The 27,371-nt window shown below is 29.5% G+C and overlaps 1 protein-coding gene across 1 annotated transcript in view; it reads left to right on the top strand.

The window, feature by feature from the left end:
• Positions 1-27,371, top strand: part of LOC127282173 (charged multivesicular body protein 4b) — a 91,845-nt gene that overhangs the window by 49,038 nt on the left and 15,436 nt on the right. Inside the window, exons 3-4 of the mRNA XM_051306288.1 lie at positions 7,537-7,714; positions 7,797-8,044. Coding sequence (XP_051162245.1) covers positions 7,537-7,714; positions 7,797-8,044 — 426 coding nt within the window. The remainder of the gene's footprint in view (positions 1-7,536; positions 7,715-7,796; positions 8,045-27,371) is intronic.

Genomic DNA, 27,371 nt, shown 5'->3' with positions numbered 1-27,371 from the left:
ATTATAATATAATTCGAAGAATGGATTAAGCTGTGAAATGTGACAGTTTTCATAATTGGGACCTGTCAATCAAAATCCAAAACAACTAAAGCTTTCTTATCAAAAGATGTCACTTTCGTTTGATAAGGCCTGCAACTTAAAACTAAATTTAAATCCTCAAAAACTGGAGCGCCAGTGTTTCAACATATATATGAGAGATTCTTTTTCAATCGCCCCAGCCCAAAAAGTCAATGTTCTGGGATTGGCTTCATACTTTGGTAAATTGTTGTCCTATATGATAGTAATAAATCCCTAAAATATAAACTCATTAAAAAAATATTTGTAGAAAGTAGAGGGGGTTGAAGTTTTGACGTTAAGGGTAACATTGTCATTTTCAAATCCGTATAACTATGACAAAAGTTAATGGATTTTCATTTATCTATAATGAATTTTAATGCATTTTTCACGTACTTTTCAAAAATGTATAAGAAATTTAAAAAAAAATTTTTTGACCTCTTTTTTTTCAAAATCAACCCTTATTTTTCAATTTTCACCTCTTCGGGAATTTTTTTTTTTTTTTTTATTTTCATTGGAAAGCTGAGGTTTTTTCCCATGAGCTGTGTAAATACGAAAATGGAACAACAATAATTTTGTGAGAAACATAATATTAAGTTAGGCGGTGCCTACCTAAATCCTCAAAGATGATCTCTAGGTATACCCCTTATCGGCACCGCCTACTTTAATATTCTGTTTCTCACAAAATTATTGTTGTCCCATTTTCATATTTACATAGCTCATGGGAAAAAACCTCAGCTTTCCAATGAAAATAAAAAAAAAAAAAAAAAATACCCGATGGGGTGAAAATTGAAAAATAAGGGTTGATTTTGAAAAAAAGGGGTCAAAAATTTTTTTTTTTAATTTCGTATACATTTTTGAAAAGTACGTGAAAAATGCATTAAAATTCATTATAGATAAATTAAAATCCACTGACTTTTGTCATAGTTATACGGATTTGAAAATGACAATGTTACCCTTAACGTCAAAACTTCAACCCCCTGTATTTTCTACAAATATTTTTTTAATGAGTTTATATTTTAGAGATTTATTACTATCATATAGGACAACATTATACCAAAGTATGAAGCCAATCTCAGAACATTGACTTTTTGGGCTGGGGCGATTGAAAAAGAATCTCTCATATATATATATATATATATATATATATTTCATTTAAATTGTCATATTCAGCTTCCAGAAATGTTGAGTTCGAAAATTTTGATATTAAGGTTGAAAATAATTTTCTTATACAGTTTAACATGTTAAATTAACAAAATAAACAGTGGTCACAAAATTACCCCCACAGCACCGAAAATTTCCTGAAAATTTCCTAAAGATTTATTTGCAAACTTCGGAAACTTTAATTGCAAAGTTTAGGGAAAATTGTATAAAGATTCAAATGTCCAAAATGAATAAATGTTTGGTGTAAAACTTGACGGAAGATTTAAATTAAATTTTCCAGAAATTTTCGACGCGAAAATTGAGTGAAGATTTAAATTAAAGTTTCGTGAAATGTTTGGCGTAAAAGTTGACTAAAAATTTAAATTAATTATTTATTAAAAATTTATACCGAAAGTTGAGTGAAATTTTTATTTAAATATTCAGTCAATTTTTGTGACGAACATTTCCTAAAAATTTAAATTAAATTTTCAGAAAAGGTTGGACGAAAATATTTGTAAAAAATACAAAAATAATATTTAAAAAGTATTAATATTATTATTAATATTAATAATAATAATAGATAGATAGATAGATATTTATTATTATTATCAATAAAAAAAATTTACTATCTGGGATTAAAAATAAAATAAATAATATACAAACATTGTTGCTCTGCTTTGATTCACATTGAATCAAGCACTGCATGCTTGTTGAGCAAGAACTTTTGAAAACAAATTATGGGGTGCTGGGGATTGAACCTACATTCGCCGCGCGCTAGCTAAAGACCCTAACCACTACACTACAGATATCTGGTTGAGAAAAAAAAAATATTCCACAGGCTCTACAACTTGCTGATAGACAAGTAATCCTACTTATCGACTTAAAAGGGCGGGCTCATTTAAAAAGGTTTTTCACGGAGATATTTGAATATTTTGAATATTCACATTGCAGGTGAATATAAAAATTAAAAGTGTATTGAAATAATGCTGTAAAACCATGACTGAAGGTTATGTGAAGAGGTTATTATAAAATTAATTATTTTTTTAAATATTATTTATTAATTAAAAATTCACAAATTTGCAAAAATTAATTTTAAAGTTTTTTATTTATTAATAAACAATTATATTAGTATTGTTAAAGACAAGAAAATGCGTTTTACAAATAATTAGGAAAATAATTTCAATATATTAAAATAAAAAATGAACATAAAAATTCTATCTTTTAAACATTTAAATCAAAATTATTATTCAAAAATTATTTATTATAATTAAAAATGTATTAAAAAATGTTTCAAATTAATAATAAGAATAAATTCTGTTGTAAAATTTTTTTTTAAAACGCTTAGATGTGGTAGTGCCCCTTTTTTCTTTTGTCAGTTAACATTTATTTCTGTCAAACAGAATTATGTTTTCACTCAACTTTCGGTATAAATTTTTAATAAATAATTAATTTAAATTTTTAGTCAACTTTTACGCCAAACATTTCACGAAACTTTAATTTAAATCTTCACTCAATTTTCGCGTCGAAAATTTCTGGAAAATTTAATTTAAATCTTCCGTCAAGTTTTACACCAAACATTTATTCATTTTGGACATTTGAATCTTTATACAATTTTCTCTAAACTTTGCAATTAAAGTTTCCGAAGTTTGCAAATAAATCTTTAGGAAATTTTCAGGAAATTTTCGGTGCTGTGGGGGTAAAGTCATATGTATATTTTTATGGCAGACCGTTTTTTTTGGCAGAAATCGTCATATCTTATAATAAAAATTTTCGGACAATTTTTGATAAAATAATAATAATACTAAATATAATTTAGTGATATAATTTTTATAATTTTTGACTGGTTATAAGTATACTAAGGTTTTTGGGGTCGCTGAATCCGAATTTAAAGTTAGATTTAAAATATTTAAAATGGCGAACCCAAAATGGAGACCATAAAAATTTAAAAGTTGATTCGATTCGCTGGAAACTCGTTACTTAGGGGTTTTTTGGTTCTCTAATTATGAATATGACGTCAGATTTTCAAAATTTAAAATTGTGGAACAATATGGCGACCCAATATGGCGGATAATTTCAAGACTGATGCTATTCGGTCGAAATTTGTTTCTCGGGGGTTTTCGGAGTCGCTGAATTCAAATTTGATGACAGATGAACCCAAAAATCTTAAATACGATGAAATCAAATTCTTTTGGAAGCTCTGTTTAAAAACCTTATTAGGCCTATAAGTGATTTTTAACTAGACTGCGAAGGGGTTAAAAATTATATAGGCAAAATGCAAAATTTATGTCCTTAAACATTATAAACAAAACAAATACAGTAGAATCTCGATCATCCGAGGTAATGTGAGGAAGAGGTACCTCGGATAAGCGAAAACTCGGATAACACGGAGTAAATACCGAAAATTCAAAAATTTTAGTCATTTTTTTATGTATTTAATGTGGTACAAAGAAAATTAATCACACATGTATAGAAATGTTGAAATCTAATGAACGTAGATTAACTTTTGGGTATAATTATTGTTAATGCATATCGGTTCTATCCGTTTTATCCGAGTTTTATCGTATTATCCGAGCATGCACCTCGTGATCGGTGCCTTGGATAATACGGAATCTCGAATAATAGAGATTCTACTGTAAACATCTTTTCACTTCGCCAAAAAAATGTTAAAAAAATTTTTTTGGAGGGGGGTATAACCCCATTTTATTGAAAAAATTAGGTGGGAGGGTTGCGTGTACGGGTCATGTAGTGCACAATTTAAGCTTTAATTTAAGACTTTTTTAAAGTTTTTACCTCCTCAGTTTAATGAGAAAAATCATAAAAAACACCCATAAAAACACGTTTTTTTGGGGGGTTTTACTCCCGCTTTTTTCAAAATCCTGACATGCTAGGCAATTTTAAGGCAAAAGTAGGAAATTCTGCCGGCAAAACATAAAAATAAAAAAGTGAGGGACACGTCATTTTCATTTTCTAGACATTGTATAAAATAAAGTTTAATTACCAACCCTTGATTTTCCTTGAATATGAAACTAATACTTCACGAAATATTTTTTTAATCTGGTTTAAACACTATATTTTCGACATTTCATTCATTTGAACATTGAAAATGTCTCCGGGGACACATTACACTTATGACATTTTGCCTGCTTTTTGTTCTGCCAATATTATGAAAATCACTTTTATGTCCTTGTAAGTAGAAAAATTATTGAAAATTATTGCTTTTTACTATATAAACAAATTAATTTCAAGTAAGGTTATATCAAATAATTTTTTTTGGCAAGGGACACGAATATGACAATTTAAATGAAATGAGCCATATATATATATATATATATTTATATGGGCGACTCCACGAGATATTTGTAGTCGAGTATTAAAATTCAGGTAAATATATTTTTTTCTTATTCTATGTAGAAAAACATGAAATACGTATTTTTTATTTTTGAAAAATCGGCCAAATTTTTCAGTTATGAATTTTTAAAATTTTGACTTTGCGAAAGTAGACCTTTTTTTAATGGCTTATATTTCTAAAAATATTAAATTTGGTTGAAAATGTACAGACGATTTTGCAAAAAGAGCCGTAAAAGGCCTGATGAGTTAAATAAGTTTAAATGAATTTTTAAAAATTGCGTGCAAGCTCCACGTGCGCTAAGCTACACAGTGGGCCGTAGACAAATTAACATAGAGCCTACAAATTTCAACCGATTTTGACGTTCTTGGTCTTATTTTAAAGATGATATAATTCTGCATAACGCCTTTGATTTTGTTTTTTTTTTAAAAAAATTTTAATTGTTTAAACAATTTTTATAAACAATTTTAATGATTTTAGTTCTTCATTACGAAATTAATGACATATTGAGAGAAATGTGCAATATTATTAGTTAAGGTAAACGTCTAATACTTTAATTAATTTTTACACATAGCATTGTTTAATCAACCCTTAATTAACAAATACATAGTACCGCTGCTTTTACATGTTTCAGATTTGGGTTTGCTTTAAGTTTCTTTTAAAGATAATGTATTTTTATAATATTTAACAAAATCAATAAATAATTAAATAATTTTTATATTTTTAATAACAATTTTATTTACATTAAATATAAATATGAGAGAAATAATTAAAAAATAAAGAAAAGACGTGTAAAGAGACTTGGTAAAAATAACAAAAAAATATTTTGTTTATATAAAATTGTTATTAAAAATATAAAAATTATTTAACCTTCATGGGACTGACGAGGTACCCGGATACCTTTTGCATTTTCAAATTGGTTTTTTTCGTAATTTTTTAAATCGTACCGACCTAAGGTTTTTTGACATCTCAAATTTATCCATATAAAATGTTTTAATATTATTTATAATGTACCTTTTTTATTTATTTATTCGGAAATAATAAACAAAGTTTCTTCACCCTTAAAAGGCGGACAAGGTACCCGGGTACCTATGTACATTTCATGCAGATAAATGTAGAAATTTCTATTAAAAAATTATGAAAAATTACATTACACAATTTTTTTTAATTTTTATAGTAATGTACATAATTTTTTTTTTTATAAAATATGTAATTTAGTTACTACAGTTAAATAATAATATTTATAGAAAATCGTCAGTTTTTAACTTAAAAATTACCGTAAAAATGAAGTTTGAATAGAATTAATTTGTATTAAAAATGAATTTTAAATAATAAAAAATAAGTTTCTTACATTTTTATATTCGATTTCATAAATACTTTGCCTAATTATGTTCCAGTTTTGCAATCTAGCAAATATTATATACACGGATACTTTTCGATGAAAGATCAATCAAATTGTGAATATATACAAAATACTTAATACGTAATGGACAGTTTTTTTTAATAATTAACTAATAATGATAATTTTTTATAAGCAGAAAGAAAATCTTATTTTAAGATGAGTCTCAAAATCAGCGCTAGTAGTTGTAAAGGAAATTGCATTGCGTAAATTCAGCAAAGCTGCCTTAAAACTGTTGCATCTTAAGGGCCCTACTTTATAGAAAGTCAAAAAATGTATAAATTTCAGTAATTTTTTTCTCAAACGCATTGAAATAAATTAATACCAGTTTTTGTGGATGTTTTCTTATATATTTAAACCTTCGAAATATAATTTTTTTATTGAAAAAAAATAGAATTTAATGATAAAATAAACGTCATAGGGGCCATCCATAAATTACGTTGCGCTTGAAGGGGTGGGGGGTTCAAGAATTTGCAACATTCAATAGAAAAAATGGCGCTAATGTATGCAAAATGTGCAACATGGGGGTGGGGAGAGTCGAAAATGGTGAAAAATAGTGCAACGTTATTTATGGATGGCCTCAATATACTCGCTGCTGAAATTTTCTCATTACGTCCAATCTGGTGTCCACAATTCTTAACAAAAACAAACAAAAAAAAAAAGTTTTTTTCAATCGTACATTAGTGCCTTCTGTATGAATAAGATTTTTTTTTAAAGTCGAGTTTAACATTTTGGTTTAAGAAAAAGTAAATTTTTTTTTTTAAAGTCATCTGAAATTTTTAATTTTCTCTTTCTATCGAAATCTTTTAATTCATATAGAAGGTAATAATATACGATCGAAGAAAAAATTTTGTTTTTGATAAGAATTGTGGACCTTAGATTGGGAAAATGCAATGGGAAAATTTCAGCGGCAAGGCGTTATATATATGACATTTATATTATACTACAAAAAGCTCGAAGCTCGATCGAGATTTTTCGAGCTTTTCGTTTTTCGAGTCTAGCCGAGTCAAGTTTTATTAATTCGAGCTCGAGTCGAGTTCGAGTCAAGCTGAGCTGTATAAAAAGCTCGAAGATTTTCGAGTACTCGAGTAACTTCGATCACTCGAGTGAATTCGAGTACTTGAAATAATCGAGTACTCGAAAATAGTCGAGTACTTGTGTAAATTAAATTGAATATTCGATTGTTTGTAAGCTATTTACTATTTTTCATGAGTTTGTAATTTAAATATGTAGTCATTCATTTATCTGTTGATTAATTTAGTAATTTTTGCAAGACAATAAAAATTGAACTTTTAATATGCTCGAATTCATTCGAGTACGTAGTAATTGTACTTAGTAATTGTTGTAGATAAAGAAAATAAATAATAAATGTTCTGCTTACATTTACTTATGTATATGCATATAACTTTCATTTTTTCGAATTTCAAACTTACACGTAAGGACCAGATATTTAAAATAATTCAGAACACGAAAGGGAAATTTCTGTTTTTGTAATACCTTAAAAAATGTTTTAAGTAGAATATTTTTATTACAAAATTTTTAATTTATATTTCATTACGTAAAACTTTTCTTATAATGTATTTTATTTTTTTAGCGGCTATTCAAGCGTTGAAAAGAAAAAAACGCTATGAAAAACAATTACAACAAATAGATGGAACATTGTCCACAATCGAGATGCAGAGAGAAGCATTAGAGAGTGCTAACACTAATACTGCAGTTCTTACGACAATGAAAAGTGCTGCAGATGCTCTAAAAGCTGCACATCAACACATGTAATATTCTTTAGAAAAAAAATTTGGAAAACAATTTTTGTAGTGTATAATATTTCACATTATTTAAAAAATTTTCTTTTAGGGATGTTGACAAAGTTCATGATATGATGGATGACATTGCAGAACAACAGGATGTTGCTCGAGAAATTTCAGACGCAATCTCAAATCCTGTTGCATTCGGTCAAGATATAGATGAAGATGAGTTAGAAAAAGAATTAGAAGAATTGGAACAAGAACAACTTGATAAGGAATTGCTTGGTATTGAAAATACGGATGAACTGCCTGCAGTACCGGCAACTGTACCTGCAGAACCAGCTAAATTTCGTTCAAGTATGTTTGTTAATTATGTAACTTCAAAAAAAATGATTCATTTTTTAAAACATTTTTGTCAGTAATGTTAAAGTTGTTATTTTCTTTTAGAATGTGATCAATCTAGCTTTGGTCTTGTTTTAAAGAAAAAAGTTCAACCTTCAATTTTTGATAATTGGGATGGTTTATCGAACAATGCCACTTTTTATGTATAATTTTAGCATCTACTTTTCCCTTTTGTACTTTTACTTTTTTACTCAGAAATTGGAACTTTCTGCTAAAGTATAAAAGCATAATTTTTCTCAACAATTTTAAATGTTATAATATATACATATACACACACGCGCGTGCGGAACGGCATTTTTTAAAAATGTGATATTTGGATTCCTAAGCTCGGAAAACATAAAGATACATCAAAAATGGAGTTCGTAAAATTCTGGTATTACAGTGCGTCCTCCATGAGGAAGCAATATAACGTATTACATGGGTGTTAACCCTGTGTAGTCATTTATTCTTTCTTTTATGAGTTCTCATGTGTCTTCGCACGTGAGTTTTTATTTCATGCATCACGGTGCGCCTGAAATGGATTTAAATGAAAATTGATTTCACTCTAAAATTTCTTGTCGATTTTGAATCTTTGAGGTACAATTCACTTAAAACTCGTTTCTCTGGGGTTTTTGGGGTTGCTGGTTAAGAATTTGAAGTCAAATTTAAAAAATTCAAAATGGTTGATCCAATATGGCTGATGAATTTTTAAATTTTGACTTCATATTCGTAATCAGCGATCCTTAAAACCCCCGATGAACGAGTTTTAAGTGAATCTAACCAATTTTTAAAAAATTTGTATGTTACATGAAATCAGACATATTTTTTGAGGTTAAAAAAATCCTGACGTGATGAAGCAAATATGACCTCAGATTCGTGTTCGGCGCACCAAAATACATAGGGGTAGGGTATTCGGGTCATCCGCACATATTACTTTTATTTTTGTGGGGTTATGTTACTAATGAAAAAATTTATTTTTCTCGAAAAGGGCTCCGCCGATTATTTTCTTCTTTGTTTAAAAATACTCCGGGAACCTCAAAGAATCAAAATCGACAAGAAATTTTAGAGTGCAAGCAATGTTCATTTAAAACCATTTCAGGCGCACCGAGGCGTTTGTTGTTCTAATTTCTTGATACGACAAGCAGTATGTAAGACCTAAACATAGAACGTACGTACGTTTTCTCAGTAAAGAGAAGTACGAATTTTTAAAAATTTATTTAAAAGTTTTATATATTATATAAAATTATTAACTGGGTAATTTTTTGTATAAATAAATTTTAAGTAAGATACTCATGTGTATTAATTTAATATTTAATAATAATTAATTAATTATCAAGTAACATTAATTAGTAATTTAATTAAATTAAATATTACACCTGTGGAAAGTTGGGCATATTGCATGCACAGAGTTGGGTGACGCTCTAGCGTGGCGCACGCGCTTTCTTAATACTTTAACATTTTTCAAAGTTTTCAATGAATCGGTTTTAAATTTTAAAAAACTTCCTTATACAGTAATAAACAAGTATCTCACTGGAAGTTCTCTGTCTGTAAACTCCCCTGCAGACTTTTTTTCGCTGAATGTAAGAAAAAGTTATTTCCGGCAGGTCTCTATTTATGTTAAAAAATTGTTAAACAATTAAGGGGTAACATTACCTAGAGCACGTAAAAAATAGAGTTTATTTCAATAATTTATTTTAAGAAAACGGTACGGTAAAATGATGTTGGGTATTTTTAACGTAAAACACATGTATTAAACTACACTAAAACGAAAAAAAATAATTTCAAAATGGCGCCTTTACATCACTTTTACTAAAACCACGTTTTTTAAAACAGCCTCAACGGGCGGAAGGTTTTCTACTTTCCATGAGTACCTAGAAAAAAAATTCAAACGAATTATCTACGTACTTCCCTAAGTAATTTCAAGTAAATCCGTTAAAAATTGTAGGAGTAATCCTTCCGCCCATTTTGAAAAATCTAGTTTCGAGAAAAACGAGTTTAAACTTTGCAGTCATAAAAACATAAGTCAACACTTTAAAAGTTGAGCTACGCTCACGAAAATTACTACTCGGGGCTTTTCGGGGGCGCTGATTACGAATATGACGTTAGTTTTTAATTTTTTCTTTTAAACTCAAAATTTCGTATCCAATATGGCGAGAATTTATTTAAAAATGGAAGTTTTCTTGAAACTTGTTACACGGAGGTGTTTTGGGGTTGCTCATTACGAATATGACGTCAGATTTTCGAAATTTAAAATTGCATATCCAACATGGCGGACTACAAATTTTTAAAGAAAAGCTAAGGATGCCGCAATCACTACCGAGGGAAGAGATTTCTGAATTCATTTTTTAATCATATTAAATTTTCTTATTATGCATTGTGTCTTTCCGACGAAAATTATTTTTAAAAAAATCCATGTTTTTTTTCGACATGAAACTAGTTTTCTTAGAGGTGCGAAATTTTTATATTTATTCAAGTTATTGTTATAAACATTTTTTGCAGTAATTTACAAAAAGTTGTTTTTTTATTAATCTAATTAATAAAACTTTCTGATTTTTGGTATACTTATTTAAAAGTAAAGCTGTTCACGATGGGCTTAGACTAACTTTAACCCAAAAGTACTGGCCCATCTCGGCTCTCTTCAGATGTTAATTCCACATTATTTTCTGAGTTATTTGAACCTAAGATGGAAAAAATCGGTATACATTTACCCTATCGTATTGATCAAAGTAAAAATTTAATGACAACTATGCGTTACTATGTGTTACTCATGACTATTTATTTTTACAGGAGGCAGAACTATGACATTTTGAGTTGTATAAAATATTTTCAGCTTTGCAGCTGCACCTTCTAGTATCACATTTTTCTTTACAGAAACACCTTTTAAATCCTTGTCCTTTTCAAGGATTGTGTATTTACAACTTCGCGTAATGATTCTGTCTGCCTGTGTTTGGAGATCTATCAAATCCACCTGGCATCTTGAATTCAATTCTGCAGATAGTATGGGTTTCACGACTAAACCTTTCTTTCTACTCTTGGATTTCTTGTGACATGCTTCGCAAAGACTTAAATAAAGCATAATCATCTCTATAGTAATGTTGCTATACTTATTATTTACTTCTTTTTAAAGTTTATTTCTACCCCCATGTCCAACAATTAAATGTGCCTCATGAATTATATGAAAAATTTCATCATTTTTTACAAAATATTTTATAGTTTTATTTTTCTTAGATAGAGGTAAAATTAATTTTCTTTTTTTACCAACAGGTATAAATGTCAAATCGTTGCAAACGACTGTAATCAGTACTCGTTTTGTTTTTTGACTTGGTTTTCGCATCACTCACTTCTTCAATTATTTTTATATATTGTTCTTCACTTAAATAAACACAATTATATATATAATATCTTCACTTACCAAACGAGGATGGACAATGTGTATATTCGCCAATTTCCTTGGTAAATGTACATACAATTATCATTCTGTAAAACATTTTTCACTTTTACCAAATAGCCCGGTGAATGTGCACATTTACCGGCATTTGTACCTTTGCCGTAACATATATACAAGAACAGAGAGAGGAAGTTCAAACGAAAAATTTTCTTACCTACAGAGAAAATTCTGTATACTGATATTTCAATTAAACACGTATTCATAATTACATTAGTGTATGTTTAAAAAAATTGTGGCTTATAAAAATGATGAAAACTGAACATTAAGAAATATCATAATTCATTAAAAGTAAATTTATCTTACATAAAAAATAAAGTAAACAAATCGGACAAGTGCGAGTTACACTCGCATTAAAACCGAGGGTTCCGTACCCTTAACCCCTTGACTGTCGACGAGATTTCCACTATTTGGGCCAAAAGTGTGTTGAAAAAAATTTTAATGAATTTTTATGAAACTTGGTATCTTAAGGTTTTCAGGGTCGCTGATTACGAACCTAAGGTCGGTTTTTCAAAATTCAAAATGGCGGATCCAATATGGCGGACGACAATTTGAAAATATAATGCAATTCGCTTGAAAATGGGTACTCGGGGGTTTTTGGGGTCGCTGATTACGAATCCCATGTTAGTTTTTTAAAATTCAAAATGGCGCATCCAATATGGCGGACGACAATTTGAAAATATAATGTAATTCTCTTAAAAATGGGTATTCGGGGGTTTTCGGGGTCGCTGATTACTAATTCGATGTTAGTTTTTTAAAATTCACTGATGTCTCATTCGTAATCAGCGACCCCGAAAACCCCCGAGTAACGAGTTTCGAGCGAATTGCATTAGATTTTCAGATAGTCGTCCGCCATATTGGATCCGACATTTTGAATTTTGAAAATCTGATGTCATATTCGGAATCACCGACCCCGAAAACCCCTGAGTAACGAGCTTCAGTCGAATCCGATCAATTTTGAAAAATTTTCCGCCATAATGGATCCGCCATCTTGAATTTTAAAAAACGGATATCAGATTCGTAATCAGCGACTCCGAAAACCCCTGAGTAACCATTTTCAAGCGAACTGTATCATATTTTCAAATTGTCGTCCGCCATATTGGATCCGCCATTTTGAATTTTGAAAAACCGACCTCAGATTCGGAATCAGCGACCCCAAAAACCCCCGAGTAACCAGTTTCAGAAATATTTGAGATGTTTTTCATCACTTTTTTTAAGTTGCGCATATATGCGTAAAGAACACTTTTGGACAGTTTTAGTTTTACGCATATATGCGTTAGCGACAGGCAACGGGTTAAACCTAAAATTGAAGGGGGTTAAAGTGTCTCATATAACGAAAATTATCAGTTTTTTCTTGAAAACGCTATGATAATCAACTCCAATCGTTCTCGCTATATTTTTGTTGTAATCTACACGAAAAATACGTAAAAATGTATAAATTTGAATCCCGTAAGATAAAATTTTCTTCTTTTTTTATTCGAAAAATCCATGATTTTTTCTAAAAATATGTGTTTTCCTTAAAAACAATATGATCATCAACTCCATTCGTGCTCGCTATATTTTTTCTGTAATCTATACGCAAAAATACGTATGTATACCAAATATTAACTGTCTTGGTCAAGTAGTGTGTGCGCTAGGAGGATTAAACGCTTTTTTTCAAAATTTTTTATTTTTCCTTGACAACGCTATGTAAATCGATCCGAATCATGTTGGCTATATTTTTCCTGTAATTTTCACGTAAAAATACATAAGTGTACCAAATTTGAGATCTCTATGTGAAAAAATGTGGCCACCAGTGGGGGGGGGGGGGTACATAGTCATTTTTAGGGATTTTTCGTAAAAATTCATGGTTTTTCCTTGACAACGCTATGATAATCAATTCCTATGAGATTCGTTATATTTTTCCTGTAATCTGCACGTTGAAATACATATGTGTACCAAATTTCAGCCCTCTAGATAAATTCGTGTGGCCGCTAGGGGGGGGGGGGGTACATGCCTTGCTTCACTAGTCTCATTAATAGGATTCTCCCTTCGGGTACGGAACCCTAAAAAATAGATAAATTTTAAACTATTAATATTAAATATTATAGGGGAGACTGGGGCAAACCGGCCAGGTATTAGTTTCTCAGAATTGGTCAAACTTTAAAATATGTCAATTATAAATTTGAAAAGACTATATTAAGAATAACTCATTTCTTCAGTTTGACATTATTTAATTGTGTTTATGCAATTTTATAAACAAAAATTGTTTTTTCGCTTCCGCTAGAAATTTTTACGAATCTGTTCATAAGCAATTTGTGAGAAAATCGTGTAATATTTATTAAAATTGTTTTTTAGGTTTAAAAGGTGCATGCCTCAGTTAAATTTATCGGTATATTATTTAATGATTTTACTAAGCATTTTTTTATACAGGTCTTAATTGTCAAAATGGGCCTGTGGGTAAACCGGCCTATGTCTGTTTCCCTTGCAACAGAAATTAACGAAGATTACCTATCGACTAGAAAACTTTGCACGGAGATTTACTAAGTTTTACAAAGTTCACCAACAGACGTTTCTTCGTGAACGACAACTATTAGTTGAAAATATTTGTAGTAGTAGTAGTAGTAGTAGTAGTTTCCCTTATTAACTTTCTTGGTTAAGTTCCAAAAAATTATCTTAGTAAATTTCCTGAAATATTGCATAGCAAAATTCATAGATTTTTAAGTTGTTATTTTCCAAGAATTTACTATAAAATTGTCTGCAGTAATTGCAATATATATATGGCTCATTTCATTTAAATTGTCATATTCAGCATCCAGAAAAGTTGAGTTGGAAAATTTTGATTTTAAGGTTGAAACTAATTTTTTTATACAGTTTAACATGTTAAATTAACGAAATAAATAGTGGTCACAAAATTAAAGTCATATATTTCTAATGGCAGACGGTTTTTTTGTCAGAAATCGTCATATCTTATAAAAATTTATTTCTGTCAATTTTTGATAAAATAATAATACTAAATATAATTTGATTTGACTGGTGATAAGTATACTAAGGTTTTTGGGGTCGCTGAATCCGAATTTGAAATCAGATTTAAAATATTCAAAATGGCGGACATAAAATGGCGACCATGAAAATTTAAAAGTTGATTCGATTCGCTTAAAACTCGTTACTTAGGGGTTTTTTGGGTTGCTAATGACAAATATGACGTCAGATTTTCAAAATTTAAAATGGTGTATCCAATTTGGCGACCCAATATGGCAGATAATTTCAAGAATGATGGGATTCGGTCGAAATTTTTTTCTCGGGGGTTTTCGGGGTCGCTGAATTCGAATTTGGTGACAGATAAACCCAAAAATCTTAAATAGGATGAAATCAAATTTTTTGGAAGCTCTGTTTAGAACCTCTTCTAAACCTCTGTTTAGGCTTATAAGTGATTTTTAACTGGACTGCGAAGGGGTTAAAAATTATATAGGCAAAATGCAAAATTTATGTCCTTAAACATTATAAACATAAAACAAATAATCATCTATTCATTTCGCCGAAAAAATTTTAAAAAAAAATTTTTGTGTGGGCGGGTATATTTTATTGAAAAAAATTAGGTGGGAGGGTTGCGTGTACGGGTCATGTAGTACACGATTTAAGCTTTAATTTAAGACTTTTTTAAAGTTTTTACCACGTCAGGTTAAAGAGAAAAATCATATTAAACACCCATAAAAACATGTTTCTTGGAGGTTTTTACCCCCACTTTTTTCAAAATCCTGACATGCTAAGCAATTTTAAGATCCGGGATCGTGTTCAGCGCCCAAAAATACATTAGAAACTATTCTAATATCAAGATAAAAGAAAAAAGTTTTATTTTGTAGGCCTCTATGATTTAATACCTTTACTGAAGCCATATATATATATATATATATATATATATATATATATATATATATATATATATACAAATTTGCATTACACTTATGACCATTACACTGTTGACATTTTGCTCGTTTTTCGCTTATAAAATGAAACCGGTTATACTTATATCGACGGGGTTGGTCTCATTCGAAAGAGAATCCAAAAATACATAAAATTTCATACCGATATAAAATTCAAAATATTTACTTTCCTTTTTCAAGGCGTTACACTGTTGACAGAAATTCAATTACGAAAGTGTTTCGGCTTTTTCTGCCTCCATGACAAACGAGCAGATTTATACTTATATCGTTTTCGTTTTCTTAACACACTTCGTTGTTGTGTTCTGCTGCTTATGCGATGGTAAAGACAATTTTTTGCTTATAAGGTAATTTAAATAGCAGGCAAAAGTAGGAAATTCTGCCGGCAAAACATAAAAATAAAAAAGTGAGGGACACGTCATTTTCATTTTCTAGACATTGTATAAAATAAAGTTTAATTACCAACACTTGATTTTCCTTAAATATAGAACTAATACTTCACGAAACATTTTTTTAATCTTGTTTAAACACTATATTTTCAACATATCATTTATTTAAACCTTGAAAATGTCTCCGGGGACGGATTACACTTAGGACATTTTGCTTTTAATATAAAAGGGGAGACTGGTGCAAACCGGCCAGGTGTTAGTTTCTCAGAATTGGTCAAACTTTAAAATATGTCAATTATAAATTTGAAAAGACTATATTAAGAATAACTCATTTCTTCAGTTTGACATTTTTTAATTGTGTTTATGCAATTTTCTAAACAAAAATTGTTTTTTCGCTTCCGCTAGAAATTTTTGCGTATCTGTTCATAAGCAGTTTGTGAGAAAATCGTGTAATAATTATTAAAATTGTTTTTTAGGTTTAAAAGGTGCATTCCTCAGTTAAATTTATCGGTATATTATTTAATGATTTTACTAAGCATTTTTTTTATACAGGTCTTAATTGTCAAAATGGGCCTGTGGGGTAAACCGGCCTATGTCTGTTTCCCTTGCAACAGAAATTCACGAAGATTACCTATCGGCTAGAAAACTTCGTGCACGCTTTCGTGAATCTTTGTCCACTTTACGGAGATTTACGAAGTTGTACAAAGTTCACCGACAGACGTTTCTTTGTGAACGACAACAATTAGTTGAAAATATTTGTTTTTAAATAAATAAGATGTTTCTTTAATTGAAATTTAATCCAGCTTATTATTTTCCTTATTGGGAAGATTATTTATTGATTTTTTATATTTAGTGACGTTTTCCTTAGAATTAATTCTCTAAACAAGCAAAAACAAAATAAACTGGCCGGTTTGCCCCAGAGAGGTGGCCGGTTTACCTCAGGGGTGGGGAAAACCGGCCAGTTTGCAAATTTTTTTTAAAATTGATGCAGCAGCTAAACAATACATTTTAAGGTACATGTGTCTCTAGGAAACAGTTGCGCAATTAGATGACCTTTTCAACAACATTAGATGACCTTACAACTGTTAACATGACCGGTTTTCCCCAGTCTCCCCTATAATAATTTAGTTAATTTCTAAATAATTATACATAATGTATACACTTAGAATTTACAATTTTATTACATATCATTGGAGTCGTGAGAATTTGCAGATTCCGAATATATTGTTCAAAATTAATTATCTGTAATGTTAACAAATTTCTAATTTTTTATTCTACTGTGACATGTAGTTTATTAGGACCCTCATAAACTTGGGACTTATAAACATTTGGACGACTAGAAATTAGAAATGACAATTTGAAGCATATGTTCGAACTAACGCTCAAATTAAATTTTATTTAAAAAACGCGCTCCACAGTGTACGATTTTGTCATTTTCTTTGTCAAACCCTAATATCTCTAAAACAAATGGACTAAATTTAATGATCCAGGTGTCAAAATGAAGCTAAATAAATGTAGAATAGAGGAAAATTATAGAGAATCCTTTATCTCATTTTGTGGACCTTACAGGCTTCTGCGAAGTTGGTCATTTTTGTTAAAAAACGTTAAATTGAAGTGTCTGAACCGGTAAATCATAGTGAATTTAAAAAAAAGATATTTTCCTAAGCATTTAAGGTCGACAAATACGAAAATAATGTTAAAATGACGAAATTGAAAATGTCGGACAAAATTACTTAAATTTCTAAAAATTAATTGATTTGTTCGAAACTTGGTATTCCAATATGGTGGTTAAATTAAAAAATTCAAAATGTACGATCCATTATGGCGGACAGAATTTTGAAAAATTCTTAGATTTGAACAAAACTTTGTATTTAACCGACATATTTTAATTCAGCGGCCTCAAGAACATTAAAGAAATAAATTTTTATTAAATATAAGCATTTTTAAAACTTTTTGTCCTCCATATTGAATCAACATTCAGTGACGTCAAAAACATTGCAATACAAAGTTTTCTTCAAATCTAAACATTTTTAAAAAATTTAGTCCGACATATTTGGTATGTCATTTTCAAATTTTTAATTTAACCATCATATTTGAATTCAGCGACCTCGAAAACTTTGGAATACCAAGTTATATAGACTAAGAGCCTGCAACATATGTATTCACGTCATTTTTTAATGCTTAAAATTAAGCTTATCCCCTCCTCTTACAGTTCCTCATGTCTAAAGTGCCAGTCTGGATGGCGACATATGTTGTTTATTTATGATTATTGTAAACAAAGTTATTAAAAATTTTAAAAATTTACGTCATTTTATCAAGCCTAATTTTTTTATGTTTTTCCTTGTATCATTTGAAAGTACATTGTAAAATGACAGACCATTTTGTTGCTGCCAACTCACAATGTTTAATACATAAAAGTTATCTGTCACTAATAAATTTTCAACGTACAAAAATAAATTCGCATAAACATTCGATGTATTAATTATTCTATGACTATTTTGAAAATGTAAAAAATCGCCCCCTCGAGCTCCGTGTTTATGGCCCGGCAGATAGAGTGGGGGTATGCAACTTCCCCTTACAGGACGCTATCGATGATCGCCCAGCATTTTGAACACAGGATTTGTGTCTAGCGCAAAATTTACCTTCGGACGGACCTAGTCGCACACATTATGTTATGTAGTCTGTAAGCATCTAGTCATCCAGATAACATTCTGTAAAATTTATTATGTGTTTTATATGAAATATATAATAATAGGGGAGAGTGGAGAGTTGTGCTCAGGGTTTTGTTTTTCAATCAAAACTATTAATTTATATATTGTTACGTGTAGATTACAAAAAAAATATAGCGAGGACGCTTGGAGTTGATGGTCCTGGTGCTGTCAGGAAAGAACTGATAATAATAGAAAAAATCATGAATTTTCTCCCAAAAACGAAGAAAATTTTATCTAATGGGCTTAAAATTTATTCATTTTCACACATTTTTGTGTGTAGATTATAGAAATAATTTAACAAACATGATAAGAAGTTGTTTTAATTAAGCTTTTTTCGAAAAAGAAATTCTTTTTGAAAAAAGTTGACTTTTTCCATAAGTATTTTTATTCGTTTCTCTGTTTTATTTATTTTTTTCTAATTTTTTTCTCTTCCTCCTATTCTTCCTTTTTTGATTTGATATTTTTTTCACATTTTATTTAAAGAAAATGTTTATTTCAATTGAAAATAAAATAGGACAAGTGCCACTGAAATCGAGGGTTCTGTACTCGAAGCGAACTTATTTGGTATAAAAACAAATGTTTAAAAAATATGTGTTGTATAACAAATAATATAAGTGATAGCCACACTTTGGATTTTAGCCTTTTAGGCTATAGAATGTTAAAAAAGTTATAATTTGGAAAATTTTTTTGTGTCTATTTGTAGAGAAAGGAATTACCTAACGTTTTGCAAGCATAACATTAAAAATTTTGACATATTGTTTTACATCAATATGTAAAAAAAGAGAAATTCTCGATTTTACGATTTTGTGGACAGAAGTGGGCCACCCAAGTTTTTCATCTAAAATAAGTAAAAGCATCAAGAATTATGATTGTTATGTTAAATGATTAATTTTTCCAATAAATGGCCGTTGAAAACTTGATCGGCTTATACCGGCAGTAACACAAGCAGCGCGTTCCGAAATTTTTTTGATTTTTAGTTGTTTTACAGCCACAACTCAGTGTGCATAAACTGTAACTGTTCTAGATCTGTTCTAGAATAGTTCTTTATTTCAATAAGGGGCCATTCATTAATTACGTAAGGGTCCTTAAGGGGAGGGGGGGTTTATAAAATCTCTACATGGTCTTACGTCGGGGGAGGGGGGGTAGAAGCTAATCTTACGTAAGATTTTGCCAAGTATTTTCCATTTGTATTGTTGTTATTAATTTTACAATTACATTAATATTGTTAAAAACTTACGTAAGAAGGGGGTGGGGGGGTCCGAAAAATCTTATGTATTCTTACATGGGGGTAGGGGGGTCAAAATTAGCCAAAATCGTCCTTACGTAATTAATGAATGGCCCCTAATCATTATAGAACAGTTACAGGTTGTGCACACTGGGAAGCAATTTATAGAAGTTGATGGACTCATAGCCAGTCCGTTTATCTTTTTTGGTGGCATATGATAATCACTAAAACATTGGAATTAATTTTTAAAAAACTACTTCCTTAGTTTATACAAAAACTCTAATTGTCGAAACAGTACGTCAATGCAGTGGCCCACTTCTGTCTGAAAAGGATTTCCTACTTTTGTCCACAAGCATAATTTTACGTGAAATAACGTGGCGAGAATACCACGCGACAATATGCTAAAATCTTTTTACACTTTTTAAGGTTAGGTCTATTAATATAAATAAAATCGGATAAGTGCGAGTTACACTCGCAATGAAATCGAGGGTTCCGTACTCGACGCGAACTTATTTGAATATATTCGGAAATCCTTGTGTCAGATTTTAGGTATTAATGACTGCATTAAGCATACAAAATTTCAGGACAATCCGTCAAAACATTTCTGAGATAATTTGTACACAATATTTTGTGACATACACACACACATATACATCTGGACATTTGCAAAAATTAGGCTTGATAAAATGACGTAAATTGTAAAAAACTTTGTTCACAACAATCATAAATAAACAACATATTTCGTCAGCCAGACTGGAACTTTAGACATGAGGAACTGTAAGAGGAGGGGATAAGCTTAATTTTAAGCATTAGAAAATGACGTGAATTCTTATGTTGCAGGCTCTCAGTCTAATACCAATACCACTAATCAATTTCTAGAAATTTTAGTAATTTAGTCCGCCATTTTGAATTTCGAAATTTTAACATTATTTTCGCATTTGGCGACCTTAAATGCTTAGGAAAATGTCTTTTTTTAAATTCACTATGATTTACTGGTTCATACACTTCAATTTATCGTATTTAACAAAATGACCATCTTCGCTGAAGTCTGTAAGGCCTCAAAAAATGAAATCAAGGATTCTCTATAATTTTCCTCTATTCTACATTTATTTAGCTTTATTTTGACCCTAGGATCGTTAAATTTAGTCCATTTGTGCAAGAGATATAAGGTTTTGACAAAGAAAATGACAAAATCGTATACTGTGCGCTCTTAAATTGTAAAGTTCGACAACTTTTTTCCTTTTATGATGTTCTAGGGGAAATTGTCGAAAACTTATCGTTTTCTGAAAGCAAACTCTCAATGGACAGAGTATGTATGTCGTACTCACTAAATCTGAATTTGTGAAAAGTGAGCTACTAATTTAATTTCGTTATAATTTTCACTAATTTTTAGTCACTTTTTTTAGACATTAAAAATTAAATTATCATATAAATTATCAGTTTAAAAAATTTATTACATTCAAACACGACTGACAGCTTGCGAAATCTGCTGTGACGTCATTGTTCAGTATCATACTATAAAGGCAGTTTGTTTACAATGGAGCAAAGAAATAAATATGATGTTTCAAATAGAATCGAAAATTATACTTCCGAAGTAGGGGTACCTCCGATTTTAATAAAACTTGCTATACTATTGTATTTTGGTGCGCTGATTACGAAAATGATAGTGAAAATTGGCGCAAATTTGATTATCATGGTAATAACCATAAAAAACACCATAAAATCATGATTTTTTGCGGTGAACGCAAAATAGTAAACACGGCCTTCAACCGCGTAAGGTACTGCTCGCTTCTCTTTTTAAGAAATCTTGGCGAGAGGGGGTGGATGTGTCCGAAAGTAATTTGCGGAAATTGTGGAGTCTACAGCAGCGGTAAACGCAAAATAGTAAACACGGCCTTCGTACGCGTAAGGTACTGCTCGCTTTTCTTTTTAAAAAAACCTTGGCGAGAGGGGGTGGATATGGCCGAAAGTATTTTGCGGAATTCGTTGGATCCTGAGTAATGGTGAATATGATACTATATACGAGTCAAATAATATGTCTAACCATGACTGCTGTATATGTTTTCATTATCATGGTATTTTTCGTTCTTTGGATTTTTCTCGAAAAATAATGACTTTTTGTAAAAAATGCATAAAACATAAAATGTGTGTTTTTTTGAGATCTACAACTTTTGTCTAAAACTTTTTTCGAAATTTTTTGTTTTTTACGAGATAATCGCAAAAAACCATGATTTTATGGTCTTTTTATGGTTTTTACCATGATAATCAAATTTGCGCCAATTTTCACTATCATTTTCGTAATCAGCGCACCAAAATACAATAGTATACCAAGTTTCATTAAGATCGGAGGTACCCCTACTTCAGAAGTACATCCAAATTATTTAATATAATTATTTATCTCATTATAAATTAAATAATTTGAGGCTAATAACTCCAAAATGTAAGATAATATATTAAATTTGTGTAATATTTCGTAAGATTATTGTAATATTAATTTTTAAAAAAAAAGTTTATAGTAATTTCGTAACTAACATTTAATACTTTTCAATTAATTAAACATAAAATAAAATTAAATAATTCAAATTAGGGTCAGTAGGGGTAAATGGGGACAAAATCGCTATTTTTCACAAATTACGTAAGTTTCTTCCTTTAAAAGGTAATATTTGCGGGTTTATTTTTTTAAGTTGTTATTTACATTCCCAGGATTAATTTTATGCAACAGAAAAAAATTTCGATAAGCTTTAAACGCATGAAACTGACTGTCCCCATTTACCCCAAAATTTAGAAAATTTCATAAAATTTGGGGTAAATGGGGACAGCATAGTTTCTAAGAAAGAAGTATATTACTGTATTAAGGGATGAAAAAACTTGAAAAAAATTGGTAGTAGATATATAATAGTTGAACCAATTGAAATTTTTTTATTTCTTTTATTTCAGTATTTTGTCTCGCATTTGAAAAAAACAGACTTAAAAATCATACAAAATTTTTTCTTATTCCTTATGACTCCCATAACAGAAATTCACTTGAACTTTTGATTTTTGATAATTTGGTTAATAAGGACAAGCTATGCCCATTTACCTCAAAAATTTGAAAACTCAGGGTAAATGGGGACAGCTTGTCATTATTAACCAAATTGACAAAAATCAAAAATTCAAGTGAATTTCTGTTATAAGAGTCATAAGGAATAAGAAAAAAATTTGGTATAATTTTTAAGTCTGTTTTCTTTGAAATGCGTGACAAAATACTGAAACAGTTTGACTTTGATTTTCAAGTTTTTATGCATTGAGCGATAACTTTTTTTATATTGATGCCAATTGTCAAGAATACTCAGAACCTATTGTAGGTGATCTGAGGTTAAAATATTGACGTTAAACTTCATTTTAAACTGTAAATTATCTCCAACACCTCTTGTCCCCATTTACCTTAACTACATTAATAAATATTTAAAACAATAAACTGGAAAATTATTAAAATAAATAAAATGAAATTGTAACGATTTAAATATTGTTCTTTAAAATCCTTAATTTATTTTGTAAAAATAAATTGAACAAAACAAAAAATTTCATTAAATTTTCCCTTATTCCGGGCATGACAGAAATAGCAATAAAAAATAAAATAAATTAAAATTATTACAAACAAATTAAATAAATATTTTTAATAACTTTAAGAAAATTTCAAATCTAAGATTATAATAAAATGAAGTAATCTTTTATAAATTTCTTGCATAGGTAAATTTTTTTTCCCTTAATTTAATGTATATTTTATAACAGTTGCAATTTAAAAAAAAATTTAATTCTGTGAAAAACAATGTGATAAAACTTGATTTACAGCTGACTCCAACAGCAGACAATTTCCGCCGTTACATTTTAGTACATATTATATGTATTTATACAGAAATCACACACAAGATTACAATATTTATCACAATATTAATCACACACAAAATTACTCTAGCCCTCACACGTTTTAACCTATACTATACATAGAACACGAACCTAACACTAATACACATATACACACGCATTAACATTATTATACTGCCGTGCGAAATAAAAACTTAGTTAAGTCATATTTTGTTCGAACGGAGAAAATGACGAAAAACTGTTTGTATTTAAAAACCTAATGTAATAAAAATAATTCTTTAATCTAACTTCACTTCCTAGGTAATTTGATAGAGTTCTTTTTAATTCTGAAGTCAAAAGTTAATTATTTAAACAAATTATATTAAATAATTGACTTACGTTTTATTTTTTAAAAGCAAAACTTGGTTAACTCGAGTTACGTAGTGCTTTTCGAGAAGGTAGGCGAGCGCGAGCCTTCGTTCAGAAGTAAGAACTTAGTTAACTCAAGCTAAATGCATAGGATTTCGAATTCACCCGACGAAAATCCGAACTTTAACGAAGTTGACTTACGCTTGCTCCCATCGAAATGCAGTGTCCGGCTCATGCCACTTTTCGAAAGAGAAAACACTCAAGTCGAGTTAACTAAGTTTTTATTTCGTATCTTATGCTCGATCTCAACGCTTCCTACGATTTTTGGACTACTCAACTAGAGTTAACTGAGTTTTTATCAAGTATTCTTTCATTTTCTGGGTTTTTGTAGATTTTTAATAACTATTTTTTGCAATAAATAATTAAAATAAAAAATTTTTAATAACGTAATCAGACGCAGTTTTTACTTACGAATCCATTGATACCAAAAACTCATTTTTGTCAAAAATATGACTTAACTAAGTTTTTACATCGTACGGCAGTATAATATCAACGCTTGCGCATTTTCACACGCTGAGAATCTACTTTTTCTTCGTTCTTTTATATTAAACATATTGAACCTTTACCACTTGTGAGATATAGGACTATATTTTGTCAAATGAAAAATACCCTACTTTTTACAAAAGATTTCAATATTCCTAAGCGAATATACTTAAATACTATTCGTTAAAATATTGAAATCTTTTGTAAAAAGTAGGGTATTTTTCATTTGACAAAATATAGTCCTATATCTCACAAGTGGTAAAGGTTCAATATGTTTAATATAAAAGAACGAAGAAAAAGTAGATTCTCAGCGTGTGAAAATGCGCAAGCGTTGATATTATACTGCCGTACGATGTAAAAACTTAGTTAAGTCATATTTTTGACAAAAATGAGTTTTTGGTATCAATGGATTCGTAAGTAAAAACTGCGTCTGATTACGTTATTAAAAATTTTTTTATTTTAATTATTTATTGCAAAAAATAGTTATTAAAAATCTACAAAAACCCAGAAAATGAAAGAATACTTGATAAAAACTCAGTTAACTCTAGTTGAGTAGTCCAAAAATCGTAGGAAGCGTTGAGATCGAGCATAAGATTCAGCTTCCAGAAAAGTTGAGTTGGCAAATTTTGATTCTGAGGTTGAAATTTTTTTTTTATACAGTTTAACATGTTAAATTAACAAAATGAATAGTGGTCACAAAATTAGAGTCATATATATTTTATGGCAGACGGTTTTTTGTCAGATATCGTCAAATCTTAACCCCTTCGTGCCCCTGATAAACCCAGCGGATGGATTTGTTTGAAATTCGTTACGCGGGGATTATTGGAGTCGCTGATCACGAATCTGAAGTTAGATTTCGAAAATTCAAAATGACAGATTCAATATGGCAGTCGAGTTTTTTCAAAATTGCTTGGATTGTCTTAAAACTTATTGTTCAGAGGTTTTCAAGAATTATTTTGTTACTGTTTCAATTATGAGGCTCAACCAAATATAAATTTCATCATATACATTTTTCGACAATAATTTTTATTGGACGCAATTATTTTTGTAATACAACATAACAGTATTAAAACTTTTTGATATTTTTTAAATATCGCTTACATGATAATATAAATTGTATGATTAAAATAATATATTTTAAATAATGCGTCATAACAGTAATTATTTTAAATACAAATTTTCAATTACTTATGCAATAGTTTTTAAGCAATTACAAACCAGGCAATTTTAAGACCCGAGATCGCATTCAGCGCCTAAAAAATACATTAGAAACCACTCCAATATCAAAAAACAAAAAAAAGTTTATTTTGTAAGCCTGTATGATTGATTACGTTCATTGAAGCTATTATACAAATTTGCATTCAATTACAAAATTGTTGCGGCTTTTTCTACCACCATGCCAAACATGGTAAGGTATACTGAGTTGTCTGGCAGCAAATCTCAAGAAAATGTTATACATTTTATAATACATTTTATAATATACAATATTATTTTCCCGTTTGTAATAAATAATAATTGTTTAAATAATAATGTTAAATTGTAATAACAATTCGGATTATCCGAGTTTTCGCCTTATCCGAGGTAGGTCCGGTCCACATTAGCTCGGATAACCGGAGTCCTACTGTATTAGGTAAAAGTACGAAATTCTGCCGAAAAAATAAGAAAATACAAAAGTGAGGGACACGTCATTTTTATTTTCTGGAAGTAGTATAAAATAAAGTTTAATTACCAACAGTTGATTTTCCTTAAATATAGAACTAATCTTTCACGAAACATTCTTTTAATTTTGTTTAAACACTAAAATTTCGACTATCCATTCATTTAAGCACTGAAAATGCCTCCGGGGACACATAACACTTATGACATTTTGCCTGCTTTTTGTTCTGCCAATATTATGAAAATCACTTTTATATCCATGTAGGTAGAAAAAATATTGCATTTTACCATAAAAAAAATTAATTTCAGTTAAGGTTAGGGTCAGTTGGGGTAAATGGGGACAAGAGGTTTTGGAGCTTAATTTATAGTTTTAAAATTAAGTGCAACGTCAATATTTTAACTTCAGATCACCTGCAAGAGGTTTTGAGTATTGACAAGCATTTATCTTGACAATTGGCAGCAAGATAAAAAAAGTTATCGCTCAATGCATAAAAACTTGAAAATCAAAGTCAAACTGTTTCAGTATTTTGTCTCGCATTTCAAAGAAAAAAGACTTAAAAATTATACCAAATTTTTTTCTTATTCCTTGTGACTCTTATAACATAAATTCACTTGAATTTTTGATTTTTGTCAATTTGGTTAATAATGACAAGCTGTCCCCATTTACCCCAAAAATTCGAAAACTCAGGTTAAATGGGGACAGCTTGTCCTTATTAACCAAATTATCAAAAATCAAAAGTTCAAGTGAATTTCTGTTATGGGAGTCATAAGGAATAAGAAAAAATTTTGTATGATTTTTAAGTCTGTTTTTTTCAAATGCGAGACAAAATACTGAAATAAAAGAAATAAAAAAATTTCAATTGGTTCAACTATTATATATCTACTACCAATTTTTTTCAAGTTTTTTCATCCCTTAATACAGTAATATACTTAAGGAAACTTTTTTCTTAAAACTTTCTTAGAAACTATGCTGTCCCCATTTACCCCAAATTTTATGAAATTTTCTAAATTTTGGGGTAAATGGGGACAGTCAGTTTCATGCGTTTAAAGCTTATCTAAATTTTTTTCTGTTGCATAAAATTAATCCTGGGAATGTAAATAACAACTTAAAAAAATAAACCCGCAAATATTACCTTTTAAAGGAAGAAACTTACGTAATTTGTGAAAAATAGCGATTTTGTCCCAACTGACCCTATATCAAA

Source organism: Leptopilina boulardi, unplaced genomic scaffold, assembly GCF_019393585.1.
Source record: "Leptopilina boulardi isolate dan_hultmark-lab unplaced genomic scaffold, ZJU_Lbou_2.1 LbouV2_285, whole genome shotgun sequence".
Classification (NCBI taxonomy): domain Eukaryota; kingdom Metazoa; phylum Arthropoda; class Insecta; order Hymenoptera; family Figitidae; genus Leptopilina; species Leptopilina boulardi.
The sequence above is the reverse complement of the archived record's forward strand: the minus strand, read 5'-3'. Positions and strand labels throughout refer to the sequence as shown.